The 16,467-nt window shown below is 48.7% G+C and overlaps 1 protein-coding gene across 10 annotated transcripts in view; it reads right to left on the bottom strand.

The window, feature by feature from the left end:
• The window catches only part of AOPEP (aminopeptidase O (putative)), a 355,797-nt gene that overhangs the window by 149,418 nt on the left and 189,912 nt on the right, over nt 1-16,467 (bottom strand). For 9 of the 10 annotated variants that reach the window (XR_004682777.1, XR_004682778.1, XM_035024441.1 and 6 more), the window contains 2 exons: nt 7,402-7,591; nt 3,272-3,378 (listed from right to left, as the gene is read on the bottom strand). Coding sequence is in view for 8 of the 10 variants with exons in the window: in XM_035024441.1 (XP_034880332.1) it covers nt 3,272-3,378; nt 7,402-7,591 (297 nt within the window). In the remaining 2 variants the exon portion in view is untranslated. Of the gene's footprint in view, nt 1-3,267; nt 3,379-7,401; nt 7,592-16,467 lie in introns of those variants that run through there. The other variant, XM_035024449.1, reaches the window with a different exon arrangement.

Genomic DNA, 16,467 nt, shown 5'->3' with positions numbered 1-16,467 from the left:
AACCGTTGTAACCAAATGAATCTCACAACCAAGTCAATCCAGGACACATCTGATGAGAGCCATGTTCAACACTGGATGTATGGAAGACACGACTGGAAAATGGTTCTTGTAAATGACTAAAATTAGCAAGCCAGAACCAAACGCAATTTTAGTTTTTCTCTTCTCACTTTGTTAATACTCCAATATCTATAATCAACACAATGTTGAATTTTTTTCCTGATAGCCACCGAAATAATCAGACACATTCACTCATGTGTAAGAAGACAAAGATACTTGGTCCAAGGATACTTTTTTTTTTAACCCTGACCTTCACATCCTTCCACTGTTCAAGATACCTGCAGTGGTTTTTTGGTTTGGTTTAGTTTGGTTTGGTTTGGTTTTAATGCAACTAAATGCTATATGGAGTTCCTTGAAGGCAGAGAGAAAGTGTATAGGGAAAAGAAGGTCGTTTCCATCCCTGGATTCCAATCTCTGTTCTGCTCTGTATCAGCTGTATGCTGCTGGACCCCTTAATACCTCTTTCTGAGCCGTGAGTCATCTAAGTGAAGATGCTGAATAGCCAGCAGGAGGGGTGGGGACTGGCAGCAGAGCACAAGGAAATCCAGGAGAGTGTGACACAGAAGCCAAGAGAAGAAAGTGTTTTTAGAAGGAGGGAGTGGTCAACCACGTTGAAAGCGGCTGCAAAGATGAGTGAGAGAAGCTTCCATTTCATCTGCACCACCGAGGAATGCGGAACATATCAAGACACAAACCAAGACTTCTAAATTGTTCTTGGTCCATCATTTCAAGGCCATGGGTTATCTTGAAAGGGAGGGGGAAAAAAAGAGCATCTTTGATTACTGTCTTGTTTTAAGCAACTTCTTTCCCAAGGTCTTATTTGCATATTAAACCAAAATAAAATCTGAGAACAAATTTTTATAACTCTGATGTTTTTTTTCTTTCACTTTCAGTAATTTCTAGGCTCTCTGTGCCCATTTAAGGGAGAATTCTAAAGGATGGGAGTAAACTAAACCTTGACTATATAATTTGGGGCAGGTTCAGAAACATTTCCTCTTCATTGTAAGCGCATCTGATAACAATAGATTCCATACTGATGTGCAATAAATCTTTCGAATGCGGTCATTTCATGGTTAGCCTAAATTTAGGCAAACACAATTTCTGAATATTAAGAAAAAGAAAAACAAATGCCCTAATAAGCTTTCCAGCACAAGGGTCTAAAAATAGTGTATTTCTTCTCCCAGCTCTACACACACAGGAAAAGCTCTTGGCCATCAGAGGCTGGTTGATCACAGCTCCACCGAGTCCAGAGAGAAGGCTCTCCTCACATGCGTACTGACTTCCCCGTGTGAGGCTGGCCTGCTTATGAACTGGGAGCACATTTCATCAACTAATGTTCATTATGACGCCCCACCCCCACGCCATACCGACTTCCCAAGCTCCTCCACTGGCCCCCTACCTTCCTCCGACCTCTTCCCTCACTTTCCTCTCTCCCTGGTGATTTCAGTGTGCTCAGACTTGTAAGTATTTATAGACTGAATGTTCCAATCTTTCCAGTGAGCTGCTGACTTGTAGACCCCACTAAGTTCTCGATATCAAGTATCTGTTTGACATCCCAAACTTAATATATACAAGACTGGGATTTTTACTTTTCCTTCCGATGTCTTGCTGTCTCACCAAATGGCCTCACCATCTACCCAGCGGCTCAAGTCAAAAGCCTGGAATTATTCTGGACACTCTCATCTCCCTCTTCTCCATACTCGATGACCAAAGACCCACCAGCCCCACCACCTGGACATGTCTCAGATGGGTCTGCCACAGCCGCCACCAGGACCTCTTGCATATGGACGACTGCAAGGTTCTAACCCTCCCCTTCCCATCCCTCAGCGGCCTGCAGTCCATCCCCCAGCAGCCCGAGCAGCCCTGAAAACACAAGACAGATCAGGATCCTTCCCTGCTACAAGCCTTGGGGCGCCTTCCATTGCACTTCGGCCTAAGGCTCGCTGGCCAGACTCCTGCCTGCCTCCCTCTGCCCATCTGGCCACACCGCCCTCCTTTCTGTTCAAGTACCAGCCTGCCAAGCCCTTTCCTGCTTCAGGGCCTTTGTAGTCCTCAGAGACACCTTCCGTTCGCACCACTTCTCACCATCTGGAACCCTGTGAAGGCAACAGGGTCCCGCTACGTGGAAGCTCCGTGAGAGCGGGGACGTTGTCCACCTCCGTCGTATAGCCATCCCACTGGCTGAGGGCAGAGGGGTGCAGAGAGCGGTGCTGGGTGGGGAATGCGGGGCTCCTCGCTCTGGATTTCCTACACAACCCATGAGTTAGAGGACGTAGAGGTTTCGTATGCGAGAACGAGGGACTTCTTCTTCGTGGGAAGAGTGGCCACACCCCAGGCAGCCATGCTGCACAAAAGCACCAGCCAGCCTCCCTGGGGGGCGGGCGGGGGGGGCATTGAAAAACAAACAACCAAACCGGTTCAGACTGGCTTCTGCCCAAAGGTCAACTGGCCTTGTCATCAAACTGGGGGGCCACCGCTGGATGGCTGTCTTCCCACCCGTCTGACGGCTGTAGTGGAGCAGGGGCAGGATGAAAGCTTCTGTGGTCATAGCAATCGCAGTATTCCTGGGGCCTAGGCTTGGGCTTGCCGATAAACAACTATTTAGAGAAATGAAGAAAACGAGCAAAGCAGAGAGGGGCAAAAACGGAAAAATGGCAAGAAGTAATCCTACAAGTAAGCGCTGCAAGACACACGTGGACACCACCCTGCGGGAGCTCGGAGTAGCATCTCCCCCAGGCACAGGCGTGGCCTCCTGCTGGGAGGACCCCAAACAAAAGGCCCCACTGACACTGACATCTGTTCCTGCTAAACACTTAGGAAGCAATATTTTCCTGAAAGTTTGTTGTTATTGTTTTTTTAATTTTGGCTTTAAAGGGTTACTGTCTGTCAAGCTACCAAACCCCCACCTTGTCCAAGTCCTCAGCCACCACACAAAGTGACTATTAGAACTTCAAACAAAGAATCTGGTCCTGGAAATGGCCTTGTGTTCGTTTTTTCCTGAACAGAGACACCAGGAAAGCGTCAGAAGGCAAATCTAAGCCCAAGCCCTGAGAGACTTCAAACATAACAATCACATTCCTGGGAGGATGAGTGACCTAACCCAGTTTGATTTAAAAAGGAAACACAGCAGATTTAATAGATGGCCAGGATGCGTCTTGAAGGAAAGGAGGGGGAGGCAGAGGATGAGGGGGAAAGAGATCTCAGGGCGCTTTACCTCAACACCTGCATCTCCTCGGGGGAGTTCCGCACCTCGTCCTGGAGGCGACACCAGCGCAGACAAGCCTTCAGCTCCTGCTGCTCCTGGGCCTCGTGGGGGGCCAGCTGCTTGGGCCACAGACACACAAACACATGTGCACAAAACACAGTCACTGTTGTCCTCACGTGGGGTCACAGCCGCCCGACAGGGCAGCTTGCTCAGTTTCAGGGTGACCGCACAGATGGCCTCCCCGCGGTGCCTGGCACCCCATCAGAAAAGCCAGAGGGCCAAAGGGGTCTGGTAGGTCCTCACACGAAGACCCAGCCGCTCACTCTCCTGCTGGTGATGGAGCTGGGCCTGGCTGTCTGGAACCCACCCCTCACACACCCTGGGGCCCAGAAAGAGCAGGCTTCCTTAGAGGGCTGTTTCCACTCGGATTCCATCCAGCCCTTTCCTGCTTTGTCTTTCGGCACCGGGTGGGGAAGGTCCCCTCCATTTACCTCCTACTTTTCCCAGCCCTCAGTTTGGTTAAGGGCTGTTTACAGTGGAGCCTGCTAATGCAGCCCAGATGATTCTGTTTGCATAGAAGCAGAAAGAGTGTACTGCCTGGATTCACTCTGGGGGAGGGGGACGCCATCACACCCTGCCCTGCTGGTGAGAACGGGCTACTGCCACTGGGCTCACAAGGCCCCACCACTCAAGTCTCTGTAAGGGAGGGCAGCAGAACATCGGCCTGGGAGGGAAATGTCAATACCAACAGGCACTTCTGGAAATGAAAGATCCTTAAGAGTGGATTCAACAGGTATTTACTGAGTCTCTGCCAGACCCTGGGTACACTATGGACACAGCCTGTAAGAACACTAGCCATCAGAGGTTAAGGAAGAACCTAGATGCCCTCTGGCCATCCAGGTGAGTCCCTGAGGAGGTGGTGGGGCCCACACTGGTCCCCAGAGAAAGCAGGAGTCAGCCCAGGGAGGAGGAATTTCAGGAAGAGGGAAAGCATGTGTAAGGTTCAAGGGGCCTGGAAAGAGCGTGATGATGTGTTTAGAGAACGGTGAGGGATGTAGTCGGGCGGGGAGCACGCTATCACCTGGGCAGAGACAGAGGTGCCAAGTAGCCAGCAAAGGCCAGATGAGCCACAGGTTCTGTGTGCCCTCTTGCTAAGGACCGAATCATGAGTGGAAAATTCATGTTGAAGCCCTAACCCCCAGTGTGACTGTATTTGGAGATGGGACCTTTAAGGTGGCAATTAAGATTGATGAGGTTATTAGGGGTGGGCCCTGGTCCAATAGGCCGGGTGTCCTTAACAAGAAAGGGAGAGGCACCAGGGCTCTCTCTCTACATGCGCACAGAGGAAAAGCCACGGGAGAACACAGAGAAGAGGTGGCCGCCACCAAGCCAGGGAAGAAAGGTGTCACCGGATTCCAAGCCTGTCAGCACCTTGATCTTGGACTTCCAGCCTTCAGAACTATGAGGAAACAAGTGTTGTTTAAGCCCCCCGGGCTGTGGTATTGTGTTATGGCAGCCTGAGCTAAGACACCTGTGAAGGAGGTTAGACTTTATCCAGGTTGATGACAAGTTACATGATGCAATCTTGCAACTAACTGAATTCCCTTCTCCCTGCGGAACGCCACTCCAAGTGGAATGCCCCTCTCTGTCTCCTCGTTCAGTGGTTTCCCCCTCCCTCACTTTGCCATGCTCGCTAACGTTCAGTGATGCAGAGCACAGTCTGGGCTGCCAAGTGGCCAATGTGCGTCACCCCCTCTTCCCTGGCGGCATCTGCCACTGACCATGTGAGCTGGCCCACACTCTCCTGCCCCAAAGAGCCCCTCTCCTGCTCAGAAAGTCTGCCATCAGGGACCAACAGCACCTCAGTCTCGTCCTTTAAGGAAGGAGCTAGAGGGATCGACACTCTCTGGAAAGGTTTCCAAGCTTTGTGCTGGTATCCAGAATGGCCACTTTGCTTCAGACCAAAGGGCTTTCACATATTGAAGAGATCCTGCCCCCTTTAGGGTCTTTAGACCCTGAAGGATAGTGCAGTGGGTTGTCCCCTATGCTAGGTTAAGGGAAAGGCAGGGACAGAGAAATCTCAACTCCTACTTTACCTTTGAGGCCCATGTCAGAAGTCACCTTCTCCAAGAAGACTTCCTGGATCTGCTCAGGCCTGACCTCTCCCACCTCTGAACTCACACAATATTTGGTATTTACCTCTCTCTTCTAACTTATTTTCTTCTTCCTTCTACTGTGTGCTTTTCTTATCTTCACAGTTAAACTATGACCTCTTTCAGAGCAGGGCTGGGTCTCACTCATCCTTTTATCCCTACAGGTCTAGCACAGAATGGACACACTGAAGGTATGTCAGCTGTGGGATGAGGCCAGACCGGCTTCATGCCTCTGTTAGTGGAGATGGACATATTCAGGGCAGTAAGAGGCAGGACGTAAGCAATGAGACTCAGGACTGACACTCTGGAAATATGGGCAGGGGCCAAGGCGACGGAGGAGTGTTTTTTGTGGATACGGGAGATAAAGGACAGGGAGATCATCGTTAGATGCCTGAAATATACTCACAATTACCAAGAACAGCACAAATCTGTCTCAGGACAGAAGCATCCCAGAGAAGGGATGATGATAGAGGCCCATTTATACTGGCCTATTTAACCCTTGCTGAATGCCTACTGTGCATCAGTCAGGTGGAGGAAAATACAAAGAGAAAAAGAAGAGAAAAAGAGAACTGGCATTTCCTGCATGAGCTCCATGTGTCATTCATAATTATCCCATTCACCGTGCCAGTTTGCACATTCTTATATGTATTTTCAAATGAGGAAACTGAGGGTCAGGGAGGCTATGCAACCTACCTACACTTACAGAGCTGGTCAACAGCAGGGCTGGGATTCCCTGCCCGGTCCGACTCCAAACCCCGCCACCCTGCCCAAATCTGCCACGTGGCCTCTCTTCACTGTGTGGCAGGGGACACAGATGTGCACGTTGCTGGCCAAGGTGCAGAGGGCGTGGGAGGGTGAATAAGCTGCAGCTCCACTTTGAAAGAGACCACAGTCTAGTTGTGAGGATAGGAGGAAGAAGAAAGAAGTGAGGAAAAAGAGGTAAGTACCAAATACCGTGGGAGTTCAAAGCTTCTAGAAGAGTGAGTACTGTGAGTGGAATGATCAGTCTGGGCTATCCAGAGAAGGTGACCTTGAGCTGGTTAGTGAAAAATAAACAGGATTTCAACAGGCAGAAGGAGCTCAAACAAAAGCATATAGGTATGCACAAACTTGAGGATTTCAGAAAATGTTAACTAGTCCAGTGTGTAAGGGGTGGGGATGGCAGGGAAAAGAGTGACCAAATATTAGGGGATGAAAAATAAGCAGGAGGCAGTTTAGCTGCCATATCCTCATTAGAGCCGGCAGTCAGTGCTTTAAAGTAGAGGTTGTAAGCTGGGAGCGTGCTGCCCATACCTCTGGGTATATTAGTTGGCATAGGATTTTTTAAATTACTAAATTTCATATAAAAATCCAGATTTAGAACTTCCTTTTAAACCACCAGGAGTCCAGGCTCCACTGAGCCCTCCCGCCGACCCAGCCATGCTTGGTCCGAGCTGAGGGGAGGTTGCCAGCTTGTCTCAGCCCTCAGCACGCTCTAACCTACGACACCAGCCACTTTATTCTTCGTTACTTGCCAGCAGACATCTGAGATTATGCCTCCAGATGTAAATTTTCATCTTATTAGAAAAAAAAAAAAACCCAACCCAAACCAAACACAAGTCAGTGTCACCACAACCATAATAACCACAGGGGAGTGCTTGAGCATGCCACGGTGTGACCTTCTCTTCTAGTCTTTGCTCAAATGTCCACCATCAGAGAGGCCTTCTCATGGTGCCTTCTAAAACTGAGCTTCCCCGCCACTCTCTGTCCGGCCTCCCCTGCCTTCATAGTGCTCACCACCTGACATGGTAGGGATGCGTTTGTCTGCTTCGCTGTCCTCTGTCCTATCCCCACAGGGAGAACCCCCCGGGGCTCAGGGCCTCTCCCCTCTCCCCAGCATCCAGCACAGTCCTAGCGCGCAAGAAGCCCTCTCCGGATCTGTGGAATGAACAGATGAACAGAATCTGACTCCGGGTCGGGAAATGCTTAGGGTCACTGTAAACCTACCTGCTGCGCTTCAGCCCAGAACACGTCTTCCAAGTGAGTGGCGAACCCTTCACTCAGCCATTCCTCCGTCCAGTCCCGGGCCCCGATGGCTAGGCCAAACCAGGCGTGAGCGATTTCATGGCAGAGCCGGGTCCCACAGAGATGGCTCGCTCCTGTCAAGACGCTCTGAGAGAGGAAGATGATGTGTGGGCTGTGGATAATGGGGGAGAAAACACACGGGAGTCTTGTTAGAGCCTGCCCTCACGGCTGCCCCATGGGGCGGCTTTCTTAGCCTGGCGAGCCTGTTATTATCATGTGCATGCTAGATCATGACCGATAGGCTTGCAGCTTAGATGCTTTCAGAAATAAATAAAGTGGCAGTTTACGTTTCTGGCAGTGGTTCAGGTGGCCGTTTGTGCCAAGCAGTTGTCTCTGTCATCCAACGGCTATTACCTGTAATGAGTAACCAGCACCAAAGTTTTATACCGAAGAAATGACAAGGCAATGGAAGCATTTACTCTGAAATCTGGACTGTAAAAGAAAAGCAGGTGTGAGAATGTGAAGCCCATGCTGTCAAGAGAGTGATCAAAGAAGCCCCTTCAGCCAAAAATCCGAGCAGCTTACACACAAATTGAGAAGTCATGCAGAAGGACAGGAAAAGCCGAGAAGAATGGGACCAAAATTTTCCATTGCAGACTGGGGCTGGCTACGGAGTGAACACACTAACAGGTGTCGTGGATGGGCAAGGTTTCCCAGAGACTCAGAGAAAGGCCCAGTCTCCGTAAGGCAAAGCTTTTCAAAGGTCTCATCTCCTCCCTGTAGATGCTTATACACTCACTGACATAACAAAATTGGGCAGGGGGCGGGGTGGAGGTAACCCCCCAGGTGTGCAAACGGCCCCAGGGCTGGCACCAGCTGGGGAGATTTATCTAATCTCATTTTCCATACCTTGTTTTAAAGCCCCAAATACCATGATCAGAATTGCATAGAAGTGGGAGAAAGGGAGGCTGAAAACAAGAGGCGGAGAGCAAACCTCCCCTGCGTCCCCCTTCCACATTGCTCATTGATCCAGGACTTGTTTACAGTTTTATTAAATGAAGAATTTGCTCTTAAAAAAAAAACAAAAACAAACCCAAAACCCTCTCCTCCATCAATTGAAGGTGAACAGTTGTGAAAGCTCCCAAATTAAGAAACCATCCACACTGGTTCCTTCCTTCAGAAGCCATTTGTTTGCTCTCGCGTGGGCTCAGCACAAGCCAGGGCCGCGCGCGGATCTGTCCTCCGCCCCCACGGCCACCAGTAGAGAAAGCCCCACCTGTACTTCCCTTGCACAACATCGCCCATTCAGCCCAGAGAGCTCAACTGAAATCGCGGGAGCCACGTGTGCCAAAATAGACAGCTTTCATGTGAAATAATAACAGGGCAGGCACGCAAATGAAAAGCGTCTGCCAGGCCCTCGGCAGAGTCCACCAGAAACCCCAGGAATTAAAAGTGCACTCGGGGCATTTAGGACACGGGGGTGCTTGCGGGGGGGTGGGGAGGGGCAGGCGCCAACAGTAGCTCAGAGCACTCAGAAAACAAAAAAAGGAGGCAGGAAAGAGGGAAGGACGGGAGGGAGGAACGGAGAGGCAGGCACAGGAGCTAACCTCCTTCTCACTGAGAAAGTAAAGCCCCGCGGAGAAGACAAACTGCGAAACCTGGCATTTTCAAGTCAATGACCCCTTGCTCTGGCATGTGTAGCGCTACAAAGAAAAGCCACAGAAATGTACCAAGTAAATAACATTCCAGACATACTGCTGGCAGCACTTCACCCTTTTGGCTAAAACAAAACAGAAGTAACTGCAGGCCTTGTAAACAGGCTCCAAGACGCGCCTGCGTCGGAAGGGTCTGCGGGCCAGAGACACAGACGGTGTGCACACAGCGACAGGGACAGGGCGGCTGACCCGTCCGCTCAACCCAGGGAGGTTACACAAGCTGATGACTGAAATCACAGCCAGACTGGTCACGAAGAAAAAGCCTGCCTTGTCCGCGGTGACCGCTCGCTGTTCTGTCCCAGTGTGGAAGCCTAGCCAAGGCCCATTTATGCAAATATCAAAGTCTAGAGAGCCTGAAGGAATGCACGAAAGCAGCTGCGTGGGGGGCGGGGGGTGGCTGTGCGTTTTCCTGCCCTTTAATCTTTTCCCTCCAATGGCCTTTGTTGTCTCCACCAGACCTCCTTCCCCACCTGCCAGGACGCCACCAGGCCAGGCCCCAGTGAGTCTTGGCTGGGCTCAGGACGGACCGACATTGCTGGAATCCTACACTCCCACTACCCATCCCCAGTCCCTTCTTCCTAGCGGGGAATAAATGTACTGCCTACTGTCCTCTGAGAAAGATCAAAGCTTAAATGTCCTCCTGGGTCAGAAGGAAGGGCGTTTCACTTGATATAAGGGACCCTATTATCAGTGGAAAACACGACCTTCTCCCTGAAAAGCAATTTTCCAGTTGAGAATCAGACCCTAAATCCTCCTGCAGTGGAGTCTGCCCTCTGAGGTTGGGTTTTACCTGTGGGCTACTCTGGGGTCGTATTTCCCTATGAAGGAAATGGCTTCCTTCTTAAAACTAAATGAAAAACATGGAGTCAGGTTTTGATAACCTTTCTTGAGGGTTGTTAAAATTCTGACATAAAAGAAGCAATAGAATTTACTTTTAAGGAGAATTTCCTCCTCTCCTTTCGACCCTAAAAGTCAGGATTTCTCCTGTCAAGTAGGATTTTTTACACTGCTTTTTTTCAACAGCGAGTGGGGAAAAGTATAATGCTCTTAAGCTCACTTCAAGGAGTAATATTAAATACTCCTTTACCAACAGATAATCTACTTCCTGCCCACCTTCAAGACAGAATGGATATTTAGAATTTTCTACTTCTACCTTAACCTTGATTTATAAGTTTCACCCCTGGGTTCCTCACACATTCCCGCGTTCTCAGAGCCTTATTCATGGTCCCAATCAGCCAGCAGGTCATCCGTCTTCGCTCTGACAAGGCCCATTGGAAAACAGGTTTTCTTGTTTTCCCCGGAAAGGGCCTGTGTCAGCTGCCTCTACAAATGCCAAATTGTCGCTTCATCATTGCAGAGGATGGAACATAATCACTTCAATGATATCTTCATCCTAAAAACAGTTTTTTGGTTTTTTTTTTAATGCACGGAGTTTATCACTTTTCCCAAGTAAGAGATGGACAGGAAAGTTATACTTCCAACTCTCAGAAAGCACCAGCCCCCTGGTCCGTATTCCCGTCATAAATTCCCTTTCGCTATAAGTGGTTGAGGAGGACAGCAGGGCAGAGCAGGGGGGCGGCACAGAGCGAGAGCAGGACACGTGTTCTCATTCTCTCCCAGGGGACCACCGGCGGGGCTGCTCCCTCCAGAGGAGGCCACGTCGTGTTGGATGTCTGCTGCCTTTGCCCCTCGAGAGTAAAAATATCATTTCTGGCCTGAAAACAGCTTCTCAAGACTGTTCCTAAAGGCTACCTCCCCACCCAGATTAGAAGGCTGTGTCTGTTAATTTAAAACATGCTTCTCGCAGAGGAGGAAGGAGAGCCTTCATTACTCTCAAGAGCCGCTCCAAGCCTTCGGGAGGAATTCAATTTGGAGCGGAAATGGAGAATTTCATCAGATCTTAAGCAGGGGCTGTTCTGTGATTTATTTCAGCTTTGTCCAGGGAGACGTGACCAGCGCGGCCCATCCTGCTGCCCAGGGAGAGGTCCAGCACTTCCCGGCTCCAGCTCCGAGCTCCTGCCTTAGCTGGTCAGAGCAGGCTGCGGGTGTGACCAGGAGGACAGGAAATGGTTTTGGTTCAGGACAAGAAGAGCCCCAGGCCACCCCTTCCATGATACTGGAGCTGATCCCAGTTTCCCTGGGGGGAGCAGATTCACTTTTTATATAGATCCTTGGGAAGTGCATCCAGGAAACCGACTTACACTCCTCAAGCTTGGACTTCTTAGTGATTCAAAGTTTTTCACAATCTCAACAACACATGGACCCCAATACCCATTATGGAGAGGAAGGATGAACCAGGAAAAGAGGGAAACAGAAGCTCCTTTCCCTCCAAAGTCAAACTGGATAGCTTTAAGGGTCTTCTAATCACGTGAAAGCAACTTTTGCTTGTGTGACTTAATTACTTGCTAATTTAATTTGGGCAACTAAAAGTAGACTCATAGGAGCCTGGGGCAATCTGCAAGGAGGACAAATCTTAGCTACCACTCCCTAAGATTCAGAATATGTTTTCTCTTTCATTCTTAAGGTGTGATGTGATACATGCCAAGCACTTCAACGAATGTGTTTACAAATCAAAATGCTCAACTTGAGGCCCCTCTTCTCTGCAATGAATTCCTGTACTCCCCCTCTCCTGCGTGCAGTCTAATGTAGGGGATGCATCTGTGGTCCCAAAGGCAAAGAGGTGGCCCAGATGACCTGAAGACCCGTCTGGCTCTGAGACTGCTCAGTAGGGACTAGTTACGTTCCATTTGCCCCATCTGGCATCCCATTGTGGCCACACAGGGTAGTCTTTAAACTGGAGCCATAGGAGATGAGGAAATGTTCTTTCGGGGATAGGGATTTTCAGGAGCTTGAGGTAGAAACCAGTTTCTAAAAACTTGAAGAAAACTTACTACATCCGATCAACACTGGGATCTAAGTTTGAGAGAAAAGGGTAACATTAAGTTTTCCTTTCAAAATTCTGAATAGGCAGTAAAACATCTATACTCATTTACCTAAATGGATTTTGGCTGAAACTGCCAACATAACCAGAGCAGAGAGAGAATGTCCAGGGCCACACTCCAGAGATTTCTACCAAAAACATATCTTCCTTCTAAAGACTCCTATTGCTTGAGCGCTTGCTATGTGCTAGGCACTGTATGTTATATACATCATCTCATTTGACCTGCCTCATGACCTCAGGAGATGGATTTTATTATTATCTCCATTTTACAGATTATAAAAGTGAGGTAGAGAAAAGTAAAGTGACTAGGTCAAGGTCACATCACTGGCAAGTAATGGAGTATTTCTACTCAAACAGTCTTGACCCTGAAGCCTTACTCTGATTCACTGGCCCAGGGTCACTGAGTTTAGACCTGTAAATTCTGGGCTCCCATCCCCCTGTGCCAGCTCAAGCCCAGTGGTGCAATGCTGCCCTTGTTGGAACTCCATCTTCAGAGCCCACCCAAGGGAAGCCACCAGCCATGCCCTCTGTTCCCGAAATCTATGTCGCAGCCAGACTGGCCCAGGGTTACCAGACCTTTTGATCACAGGCTTCAGCCTCTTCCTTGTGGGAAGGAGGGTGAGGATGGAAGGGACAGGGGACAAAGCAAGGAAAACACCACTACTCCACTTCTGATATCCCCAAAGGACCTAAATTCCTGAACATAACACCTTATTCTTCCTAACCCTGCCCTATGCCAGGAGTCCCTCATGGACCACCTCAAGGGGATGCTTAGATAGACAAGCAGGTGCAAAGGTGCTCAGGCCAGTCCCTAGGAGCCCAGGAAGAGCAACACGCCAGACTCTCCCTGACCTCTATCTCCCACCCATTTTTGCTAAAGCCTGACATTTCTTTTTCCTAAAAAGACATTATTTTTTAGAGCAGTGTTAGGTTTACAGCAAAACTAGCAAAGGATACAGAGAGTTCCTATACACCCCCTCTAACCACACATTTCTAACCTCCCCTGCTATCAACATGCCCCACCAAAACGGTGCATTTGTTATTGCAACTGATGAACCTACACTGATGCATCATTATCACTCTACAGTTTACACTGGGGTTCACTGTTGGTGTGGTACATTCTATCGGTTTGGACAAATGTATGAACGTAACCACCATTACAGTACCACACAGTACACCCAGTAGTTTCACTGCCCTGAACAATCCTCTGGTTTTTTTTTTTTCCAAGAAGAAATGGTTTAAAGCAGATCACAAACTCAAAGGGTTACAGGAGCTGAGAACATAATAAAATGAGGGATGTGGGAGATGGGGGAAATGGATAAAAAGATGAGGGAAGTAGACAAGGAGATGAGGAAATAGAGAAGGAGGGGGGAAATAGATAAGGAGAGGGAAAAGGAGTCAAGGAGAGGGGGAAACAGACAAGGAGAGGGGAAGTAGACAAGGAGAGGGGGAAGTAGACAAGGAGAGGGAAAGAGACAAGGAGAAGGGGAAAGAGACAAGGGGAGAGGGAAATAGACAAGGAGAGGGAGAAAGAGACAAGGAGAGGGAGAAAGAGACAAGGAGGGGGGAAGAGACAAGGAGAGGGAAAAGAAGTCAAGGAGATGGGGGAAGGAGACAAGGAGATGGTGGGGAAGTAGACAAGGAGATGGTGGGGAAGTAGACAAGGAGAAGAGGGAAGGGGACATGGAGAAGTGGGAAACAGATAAAATGAGGAAAGCAGATAACAAAAGGAAGGAGGAAGTAGACAACAAGATGGGAAGTGAGTAACAAGATGAAGGAAGTAGATTAGGGAGTGATAAGGATATAGGGCAACAGGTAACTACAACAGGGAAGTAGAAAACAATAGGGGGAAATAGGCAGCAATTTTTAAAAACACCATGTCAAAATTAACCTAACCTATGGACAGGGGCTACAATTTTCTCATCTCTCGTTTAAAGCAGTTATCTTAGGGGAAGAAGCTTATACTTTCATTGCACAGGGAGGTTGTAATGACTGATATCTGCATCCTACCAGGGTTCAGGATGGATGCTCATGGAAGATGGGAAAGGCTCAAAAGCTGAGCACAGATGACAGCTGGGAGGAGAGAGGGGGCTCCTAGTGAGGCACAAGGAGGGAAGAAGGGGTGGCGCTGGGGACACCAAAACATTTTTGCCTGCTTCATAATTTGGTTTAGTGTTGGCCTTAGGCCTATTGCTAATGGGCAAAATAACAGCATGGCGGCGACAAAACAGAGACCATCTCTGGCTCTAGCAAACACAGAGGCCACTTCTGACTCGAGAAAACAGAGGCTGTCTTTGGGAGAGTGCTTAGCTATGGAAAAGCAGAGCAGTGGACACTGCCCTTCAGGCCCGCCGGGCAAATCATCCATTGGGAACGCCGTCTAGACCTCAGCCCTGCGTGCTAAGTGCAGGCAGTGCTAGTGCCCAATTATTAGGAGTTGGCTACCTCTCACTTGGGCTACCCTGCCTGAGGAAGGTGGTAGTGGTTGTCATCTAGTGGTTAAACTCATCTAAAAAGTGAAATAAAGCTACAAGTGGATGTCTCAGGTTTTAAAACTAAAGAATCAGAGGCTCGTATTTGAATGATCCAACTAGATTTGGACTTCTTTCCTTCTGAATCGTAGCACACACGTTCAACCTAAGGAGTCTTTGTTTTCTCACAGATGAGAACAAAGAGACAACTTTTTTTGAAGTTACTGAACACTCCAGTGTTTTGGACACCAGGGACCCACCCATACCAAAACTACATGAACCATATTTATCGCAGCCGAGCATGTCTTTTGAATCATGAAATTACTTATGAACCGAGAGCTGTGCATTTTCCACAGGATCTGGAGAACTCTTCTGGTAATTACCAATTAAAACATGTTGGCAGCCTCCACTGGAGCACAGGGATGACAAAATGTGATTCTCTCCACTCCCTCACCCCCCTCCTGCTCCCATCCTCCCCACCAGGGTGATGATGTTTGTTCCCATAAAAAGAGCTAATAAAATTAGCTTCCCCTATGATACAGGGGAAATCTTTATTTAATAAAATAATGCATTTTGCTTCATTCCCAGAACAGCAACAAAATGGCGCAACTGAGAACCATAATAGCTCATCCGGTTGGTTTTCGCTGTGCGTACAAGTCTGTCATTTGTGGCCATGTGGAAGCTTGGAAAGCTGCTTCATGAAGGAACACGTTCAGGTAGCTTGCACAACCCTAAGTAAGAAATATGTGGTTACGAGTTTCCTTTGAAATACGGTGTGAACACTCTTTGGGTCCACAAATCATGTCTTCCTGTGTTCCTTGTCTAGAAAAAGAAATTATGGGGATTTCCCAGCGAGTACTCAGAAATCTAACTGGTGGGTGGTGGGGTTGGGGAGGTCATCCGTTGCTTCCACAACTGAGAGGCACTCTGGGAATCTGAAATCTCAAGATGTAGTCGGGAACATGTGTAGGTGCTGCGCTGGGGGCTGGTGAGAACACACACGAGGCAGAAAGGCCGGTCCGGACAACAATAGGCCTGAGCACAGCAGGGCACTGTAGATGGATAGAATGAGTCCTGGAAGCAGACACCCGTGCAGAGGACAGGGTCCTCCTGCCAGACAGCCACGCTGTCAGCTAGCTTTCAAAGCACTAGGTTATTCTGCATCAGAACAAGCAGCAGTGGGGACGCCTTGGGTGGCTCAGTTGGTTAAGCGTCTGCCTTCGGCTCAGGTCATGATCCCGGGTCCTGGGATCGAGTCCTGCATCGGGCTCCCTGCTCCGCGGGGAGCCTGCTTCTCCCTCTCCTCCCTGCTCATGCTCTCTTCTCTTTCTGTCTCTCAAATAAATAAATAAAATCTTCAAAAAAAAGAACAAGCTGCAAGGTGCCTTAGGGCATGGCCTAACAGAATCAAATCTCTAAACCAAAGGTAGATCCAGGAAGACAGAATTAAAGGAAGCGGAGTTCAAGTATTCTCTAATGGTTGGTCCGATGGTGGAGGAAAAGGAGAGGAAAAACAAAATAATGATGACGGTAAACTCTTAAGACATGCTTACTCTCTCCCAGGCACCATCTGCATATTCCAACTTCACTAACCCATTCTATTCTAACAACAATCCCACGAGGGAGATATTATTATTATTATCACCCCCATTTTACACACAAGTAAACTAAGCCATGGAGAAGTCACATTGCTTGTCCAAAGATCCTATAGTTGGTACGTGTTGAAGCGGATTTAAACACAGGCAGCCTGGCTCATCTACATGTTTTGCTTGATCAACGTCAGCGTGCTTCAGAATCACCCAGAGGTAGGATTGCTAGATAAATACAAGACACCCAGTTAAATCCGGATTTCAGATAAACAATGAATAATTTTTTAGTGTATGTCATGTCCCATGCAATATTTGCTAAACCTGGCAACCCT

The sequence above is a fragment of the Mirounga leonina genome, unplaced genomic scaffold (assembly GCF_011800145.1).
Source record: "Mirounga leonina isolate KUSES-001 unplaced genomic scaffold, KU_Mleo_1.0 Mir_179, whole genome shotgun sequence".
Taxonomy (NCBI): domain Eukaryota; kingdom Metazoa; phylum Chordata; class Mammalia; order Carnivora; family Phocidae; genus Mirounga; species Mirounga leonina.
Note: the sequence above shows the minus strand (reverse complement) of the source record. Positions and strands in the feature narration are given on the sequence as shown.